We start from the raw sequence: 8,896 nt of genomic DNA on the forward strand, positions 1-8,896 counted from the left end.
TTGACATTCAGGAGACAGCAAGGATTAAAATCACATTCATTTTCATTGTGAATGAAACACAGGAGGCCCTTTGTCACAAAAAGCCTATTGAGAAGAAGGGACTGAAAGCGCAATTGGTGAAGAAAAGGTTTTGCGTGGACACACTCTGCCACCTTCACTGCAGAGAATCGGTCTTTGGCATTTTCTAGATGATCGATGAAAGAAATATGCTGTATTTTCAATAATGCAGTTTCTGTAGCTGTGTTGAGAGTCTATTCTAGTCATTTTGTCTTTCTGCGAGTCCCAAAGCCAATGTTTGCTTCTGAAAATTGATTACTCTCCCAATGCAGCAGAAATTTCATCAGATGACAGCATGATTCATCATTTACTGCCTGTATACTGTGCGAATGCCTCTCGCCGACTCACCTCCCAGGTCACATCTGCATAGGTGTGTGACGTCACATTGATGACAGGTGGTCTACATTGTCCTGGGGGGCCGGCGGCAGTGCTTATTTCCACTGATTCAGAGTACGGTCCATACTGGAAAAAAAAGGAGCGAGAGAAACCGGCTGAGATTTAGGGCTTTTTGAGCTGTCTCAAAGGTAATGAATGGCCAGGGTTTGACCATCAGGAGGGAAATCTGTTATTTCTGTGGAAGGTAAACCCAAAGTGCTACACTGTGTTAGGCACCCATCTCCGGTGATGGCTGAATTAGCTTCTTAATATCCTTGCCGAGGCAGACAGAAGGTCTCTTTTTCGCCCTGAGGCAATGTAGAGGGTTTGTTATAAAACGTGGATTTCATGTAAGAGTGGGAAAAACAACTGTAGTGCTGTATTTCTATCTGAGGGGGACAATATACTGTATAATGAATTAGCATTTAATTTAGAGTACATTTAAAACTACAAAAATTTCAATTGCAAAAAATAAATAAATAAATATATATAAGTCTAAAATATTTCCTAAGGGCAATGAAAAGGTATTTTGCATTATTTCAAAAGCAAAAATTAAACCTTTTCTGTTAATTTATTATCATTTATTTACTATTATAGTATTTATAATAGTGCTGTCAAACAATTAATCGCGATTAATCGCATCCAAAGTAAAAGTTTTGTTTACATAATATAGTTGTGTAATATAATATAATATTTATTATGTATATTTAAATACACACACATGCATGTATATATTTAAGAAAAAATAATTATATTTGTATATTAAATATATTTATATATAAAATATATAAATGTATACATGTAAATATTTTCAAAATATATACTGTATGAGTGTGTATATAATGTAAACATAAACTTTTATTTTGGATGCGATTAATCGCGATAGATGACAGCACTTCATTTTTTAGTTTTCATGTGCTTCTGTCATTTTCCGTAGTTTTTTTTTATTTTTATACTTCCATAAAACAATTTTTATTTCAGTTTTAGTTTTAGTAATTTAGTACTTTAACATACACTTATTTTATTTAATTTAGTTGCCAGGTAAGTATTTACATTTAAAAAAAAAAAAGCTTAAGTTTCACATTTAAAATTAATATTTTATTTTCAATTAACTATTAACAATTTCAATAAATTTTGTTACTGATAATGACACTAATCTGTCACTTAGTTTGTTGTAGTATGAACAGGAAAAATCTAAAATCAAAAACAATACATGATGTTTGTAATGCAATCCAAAGAACATCCATTCGGTTTGAAATTTTATTAAAACCTTTTCTTTTAATTAACTGGATTTCAAATAGTTTGTTCTGTGTTTCATATATTAAAGAGCCAGATCATTCATAAAGGGCCAGATCATGCATAAACAGCTGGATCATGCATGCAGGATGACTTACCCCAGCACTGTTGGCTGCACGAACTTGGAACCTGTAGGTGGTGCCAGGGAGCAAATTACCCACAGTGCACTCTGCTTTGCATCCACAGTACACCTCCGTTGGCTCCGAACCCTCCTCCATTGCACACATTTCCAAACTAAACTCCACATTTTCACTCTCTTCACCACACAAAGGACCATCTGGAGAAACAAAGAATGATGGGTAAATGGGAGAAACAGAGACGGAGATGGAACAATAAGCAATCATTTAAAAGTGAAAGTCAAAGCATAATCCATCACTCCAGTCCAGTATACATGATCACACCATTAGGACTGCTTCACACATCCTGAGTGGCAATTTTAACTTTTTTTCCCTCTGAATTCTGAGTTTACATCTCGCAATTCTGGTTCTTGTTTCCACCTCAGAATAAACGTAATTGTGACTTTTTTATCTCATTTTAAGGATTTATTTATTTTTTAACATTTGTGAGATATAAAAAATGTATACATGTAAATATTTTCAAAATATATACTGTATGAGTGTGTATATACACAGTACATACACATATATTATGTAAACATAAACTTTTATTTTGGATGCGATTAATCGCGATAGATGACAGCACTTCATTTTTTAGTTTTCATGTGCTTCTGTCATTTTCCGTAGTTTTTTTTTATTTTTATACTTCCATAAAACAATTTTTATTTCAGTTTTAGTTTTAGTAATTTAGTACTTTAACATACACTTATTTTATTTAATTTAGTTGCCAGGTAAGTATTTACATTTAAAAAAAAAAAAGCTTAAGTTTCACATTTAAAATTAATATTTTATTTTCAATTAACTATTAACAATTTCAATAAATTTTGTTACTGATAATGACACTAATCTGTCACTTAGTTTGTTGTAGTATGAACAGGAAAAATCTAAAATCAAAAACAATACATGATGTTTGTAATGCAATCCAAAGAACATCCATTCGGTTTGAAATTTTATTAAAACCTTTTCTTTTAATTAACTGGATTTCAAATAGTTTGTTCTGTGTTTCATATATTAAAGAGCCAGATCATTCATAAAGGGCCAGATCATGCATAAACAGCTGGATCATGCATGCAGGATGACTTACCCCAGCACTGTTGGCTGCACGAACTTGGAACCTGTAGGTGGTGCCAGGGAGCAAATTACCCACAGTGCACTCTGCTTTGCATCCACAGTACACCTCCGTTGGCTCCGAACCCTCCTCCATTGCACACATTTCCAAACTAAACTCCACATTTTCACTCTCTTCACCACACAAAGGACCATCTGGAGAAACAAAGAATGATGGGTAAATGGGAGAAACAGAGACGGAGATGGAACAATAAGCAATCATTTAAAAGTGAAAGTCAAAGCATAATCCATCACTCCAGTCCAGTATACATGATCACACCATTAGGACTGCTTCACACATCCTGAGTGGCAATTTTAACTTTTTTTCCCTCTGAATTCTGAGTTTACATCTCGCAATTCTGGTTCTTGTTTCCACCTCAGAATAAATGTAATTGTGACTTTTTTATCTCATTTTAAGGATTTATTTATTTTTTAACATTTGTGAGATATAAACTTGGAATTGAGAGATATAAGCATGCAATTCTGAGATGAAAAGTCTAAATTGTGAGAAACATGGTTCCATACGGAGGTGAGTTAAGGAAGAGGTAAGTGTAATATTATTAATAATAATTATTATTATTTTTCATTCAAACAATTGTGATCTAGGAGGTGAGTTAGCAAGAGGATAATTATAATTTTATGAATTATTATTATGAGCAATTGTTACAATTGTATATTTCAATAATAATAATTATTATTATTATTATTAGTAGTAGTAGTAGTAATATTAATTAAATTGTATAACAATTAAGAAGCATTTTATTAATTCAATAATCTAGGATAATCTGTGATCTGTGAGGTGAGTTAGCAAGAGGATAACTATAATTTTATGAATTATTGTTATAATTAATTGCTAAAACTGTATTTTGCAATAATAATAAATAATTCTTATTTAATAATTAAATTGTATTACAGTTCAACTCTATATTAATATGAAAATGGCTCATAATAATACTTTTTTTGTTTAAATTGACATTGGTTGTGAGCTGAAAAGAAGCATTTTATTAATTATTTCAAAAAAGCCTATTTTGCCAAACAGAGCCACTGTTTTGTTGCAACAGTGCTGTCGGTGTGAATCCACAATGCACTCCTCCTGTCGCAGACAGAGACTTTATGATGACCTCAGAAGACATCCATCTGCCACCAACCTCTCCAAACCAAAACACATTCTCAGTCCTCTCTACAACCCTGCGGCTAACTGGCTACAGGAAGGAACCGATCAATTGCAGTGATGGAGAACATGCAGGGAAGCTCACGCCTGCTGTCCGAGTGGCACAGAGCTCTGAGAGTCAGTGTGGACGGCTGAAATCAGCACTGCTATTTCACAGTTATTTATAGACCGGATTCAGCCTCTTAAAAGAGCCCACCTTCACTCAAAAACAGTGAGTCAGGAGTAGAATCGCTAACAAACAAGTGCATTTTATCTCTGGTTCCCTCAAACACATGCACACAACAAACCCACACACTAAACAGGGTGATGTAATGCATGGACGGCCCAAAACAAAGTAGGTGCAAAGCTTTCAGTTGGTCCAGGTGCATTCTGGGTAAATTGAACTTTAAACTTCAGTAGAGTTCCATAACTATAAATCCTCTAAATACTTCACCTGTTAACCTGGTAACAAACATAATTAATCTAAAAGCAGACAAGTGTCCTTCAGCTTCCTTTGAACTGCACTTCGATTGGAGTGATTTGTTGAATAGGGTCATAAATGTCAGTCCATAAGGAAAAAAAACTCTTGTGCTACAAATGCAAAGCCATTTTTAGACAACCAGTTCTCTCTAAGAGGCATAAGAGAATAAAGGGTATAAAGAAAAATAACAGTCTCACCCCACTGCAAGGCCATCTCTTTGTGTTTGACATTACCCACGATACTTGGGGGTTGACAGCGGCCAGGGGGCGGGATATGAGTGCACACCTTCAAGTCATCTGAGCACTGCACAACCAATACATTGAGTGAACATAAGGGTATAAAGAAAAATAACAGTCTCACCCCACTGCAAGGCCATCTCTTTGTGTTTGACATTACCCACGATACTTGGGGGTTGACAGCGGCCAGGGGGCGGGATATGAGTGCACACCGTCAAGTCATCTGAGCACTGCACAACCAATACATTGAGTGAACATAATAAGTACACTGAGACTTTATTACATGAATCAGCTTGGGAATCAGTAAATTAACTTGGAAATGTTCTTATACCTGGCTTTGGCCGCCCACATTCACACAGCTGAGTCTAAGGGAGTAGCTTGTTGCTGGTTTTCGATCCTCACACAAATGTTTCCTCTCTGGTCCTCTGTAGAGAGTCGCCCACTGCCTCTCTGAACACAGACACAAATTAATGAAATATCTCAAATATCTCACTGGACCTGTCAGGAACATACAGTATTAGAGGCATATTTTACATCAAAATCAAAAGAAAAAAAAAATACAAACTATACTATTGAATGAAAATGACTAGTCGTTAAAGTCTGTGGTCAGTATTTTTTATTTATTTTAGAAATCAATACTTTTAGCAAGGCTGCATTAAATAAAAACTGACATTAAAGACATTTACACTGTCACATAAAATTCTAATTCAAACAAATGCAGTTTTTTGGGCTTTCTACCAGTTTCCACAAAAATATTTTTGCAGTACAACGGTTTTTAAAATTAATAATAAATGTTTCTTGAGCAGAAAATCAGTATATCAGAACGACTTCTGAAGGATCATGTGACACTAAAGACTGGAGTAATGGATGCTGAAAATTCAGCTTTGCAATCACAGGAATAAATGACACTTTCCAACATTAAAATAGAAAATAGAGAATATATAAAAGATATATTAAACTGTAATAATATTTCACAATATTGCTGTTTTTGACTGTGTTTTTGATTAAATAAATGCAACCTTGCTGAGCATAAGAGATTCTTACAAAATTTTGATATTTATATTTATTTTCATGATAATTAAGCATATTTTCCCCTTAATTTTGCCATAACCATAAAGAAAACAAAATATTAAAAAGGAAAAAAATATATATATAAAAGTTGAAATCTTTTTTTACAAACTACTTATACATCATCATGTTTTGTTTTGGTATGTGACAATACAAAAAAATAATAATGACAAATAATAATGGTCCTAAAATATTTCTACAAAATACTCCCCCCCCACACTTATTTACTTTTCGGGGTGACATTTGATGTGGCCATGTTCTTGTCAGATTCACCCATTTGTAATCAAATAAAGGCAAATATTTGAACTTGAATTAAATTATGCAACCTTCAGAAACACCTTCCGAATTCCCTTCTGATATCTCCAAGACATACGTTAAGTCTCCAGATCCACCATCATCTTGTGGAGGTTCTGATTTAATTGTAAAAAAAACAGTAAAGATTAGAATATGATGATAAACAGACATTAATAAAACTTTTTGAAACGTAAAATGCTGACTTAAAGATTTTCCTACCCCACGTCACACAGAAGCTGTGATATGTGACAGTGTTTACTGCAGGATTCACAGGGGGTCCGGGTCTGTCTGGGGTCGTCTTACACACAAGCAAAGAGCTCGGTGCACTGTGCCACTCGCCACTAACGGTGATGAGCTGTAGGGGGCGACAGTTAAGAGAGATGTTAGAAGTTTGTTTTTAAAGAAATTAATAATTCATTCAGCAAGGACACATTAAATTGATCAAAAGTGACAGAAAAGACTTTTAGGGGCCATTCACATGTCGCGGCTAAAAACGCATGGAAAACGCTAGGCGCGCCGCTTTCTGCTTTTTTCCCCAAAGCGTTTGGACGCTTGCACTCCAGAGGCATCTGCCGTTGCTAAGCAACTATGACTTGCGCACTTCATGAGGACACGGAAGATTTAGCAAAGAATAAATGGATTTGCAGCACTAAAAATCGCTTGCAGTAGCTCTGCTACTAAATGTATTTAAAAATGTCTATCCTGTACAGCTATGATCAGCTGTTCCTTCATCTTGGCTGAGCTTTCAATGTTGTTACGGGAAAGGATGAAGCTGATTGGTTGGTTCTTGTCACATGACCCACGGTGAAAAAATGAGCTTCAATTATGAGCGCGTCTACATTTGAAATAACGAACTTGAGCGCACAAAAAACGCGATATGTGAATGGCCCCTTATACACTTCCAAAAGACTTATATATTTAAAAAATGCTGTTCTTTTGAACTTTATATTCATTAAAAAATCCTGAAAAAAATTAATGTATCATGATTTTCACAAAAATATTAAGCAGTAGAACTGTTTTCAAGAGTGATAATAATAAGAAATGTTTCTTGAGCATCAAATCAGCATATTAGAATGATTTCTGAAGGATCATGATTAATGATGGTGAAAATTCAGCTTTGCCATTGCAGGAATAAATTATATTTTGAAATATATTAAAACAGGAAACGGTTATTTTAAATTGTAATAATAGTTCACAACATTAACATACTTTTGATCAAATAAATACAACATTGGCGAGCAAAAGAGACTTCTTTCAAAAACCATTAAAACATCTTAAACCCCAAACTTTTGTATTACTGCATGCAATACTGTATCCTACAATATAATGCTTTTCTTTTCTTTTTCTAGTGTGATTAATTAACTAGAAGTAAAAAGATGTTTGTCTCATGATTTCATTGGACTGCCAAATGTATTAATTATTAAAGATTCAATATGCAGAATAACTATATTTATTTTTATACTGTGCAGTATTCAGAGTGACCTCAGACGATATCAATGAAAAGCAGAAAACCAAGGTGGCGTTTGAAGACTTCAGGACACACTTTTGTGTACTAGACAACATGACTTTTGTGTCCCAATCCCCTGCAGCATCGCAGGGAGCACCATTTAAATCCTCTCAGAAGTGTCTTTCTCCCCTGATAATGCTAACGCAGTGTTCCCGGCCTTCTCAGAGATTAGACTAAAAGCCTTTAACACACACCACCACGGGAAATCAATTCACCTTCCCCCAACAACTGCTGGATCTGAGAAACAGCTTCAGGTTAGCGGAGAAACTCAAATTCATTAGATTATCACTAATAGCCTTATTAGCGAAGAAGGAAATGAGAAAGCAGAGGTGCTTTGGGAACATGTGCTTTTCTAGAGCTCTAGTTAAATGCTAGTATGGATGTTTTTTGTGTGTATGAGAACAAAAGGAAGCAGCAACTGTAAATCAAACTAATGCATAAATATAATAAATAAAATCCTTAGGCTTTTTGGCTTTGGGCTGTCGTACCATTAACATCCTGAATCTGAGCTTCACTCACCCTGAATTTGTACTGTGTGTTCCTTCTTAGGGACTCCACCTTACGGTTCAGCTCCAAACCGCTGTAAACTGCCTGGAAGTCCAGTCCCTGCCAAAAACACATCGTCCATTAGGTGTCAGGAAGTGAAGTATGGAACACTTATTCCCAGTTTCCTTACAAACAGATGGAAGTGAGGAATTGTTCTGTGCCACAAGCGAAAATCAAAAAGAATAATGCGCAATTGTTTGGACAAATGCTAGTACTGTCCTAAACTTGAATTTGCTCCGCCTCTGAAACAACTTTTTTTGTTGGATGACATCACCAATGCCTCTTGTTTTTCAATACCTTCGCTACATTCTGGCAAAAAAGTTTTTAATGATCCAACCAATTGCTGATAAATAAAATTAAGTTTACATTTACATTTACATTTAGTCATGTAGCAGACGCTTTTATCGTTTATGTGCCCCATTACAGATGCAAAATAGGAAGTGGACACTGTTGCATGACTTTAAAGTGGGAAAATGTATAAAAATTAATATTATATTACATAATTACAAAAATCTGCTATATAAAATGTATTAAAATAAACATAATATGGACATGTATACATATATATTTACATATACATACACATACATACATATATGCAGTATATATATATATATATATATATATATATATATATATATACAGTATATATATATATATATA

The 8,896-nt window shown here is 34.4% G+C and overlaps 1 protein-coding gene across 1 annotated transcript in view; it reads right to left on the minus strand.

Moving 5' to 3' along the window:
* Positions 1-8,896, minus strand: part of fndc3bb (fibronectin type III domain containing 3Bb) — a 71,191-nt gene that overhangs the window by 13,434 nt on the left and 48,861 nt on the right. Inside the window, exons 14-20 of the mRNA XM_016274271.1 lie at positions 8,207-8,293; positions 6,400-6,535; positions 6,213-6,296; positions 5,150-5,268; positions 4,943-5,048; positions 2,929-3,107; positions 406-519 (exon numbers count right to left, since the gene is read on the minus strand). Coding sequence (XP_016129757.1) covers positions 406-519; positions 2,929-3,107; positions 4,943-5,048; positions 5,150-5,268; positions 6,213-6,296; positions 6,400-6,535; positions 8,207-8,293 — 825 coding nt within the window. The remainder of the gene's footprint in view (positions 1-405; positions 520-2,928; positions 3,108-4,942; positions 5,049-5,149; positions 5,269-6,212; positions 6,297-6,399; positions 6,536-8,206; positions 8,294-8,896) is intronic.

Source organism: Sinocyclocheilus grahami, unplaced genomic scaffold, assembly GCF_001515645.1.
Source record: "Sinocyclocheilus grahami isolate Dianchi unplaced genomic scaffold, SAMN03320097.WGS_v1.1 scaffold85.1, whole genome shotgun sequence".
NCBI classification, from domain to species: Eukaryota; Metazoa; Chordata; class Actinopteri; order Cypriniformes; family Cyprinidae; genus Sinocyclocheilus; species Sinocyclocheilus grahami.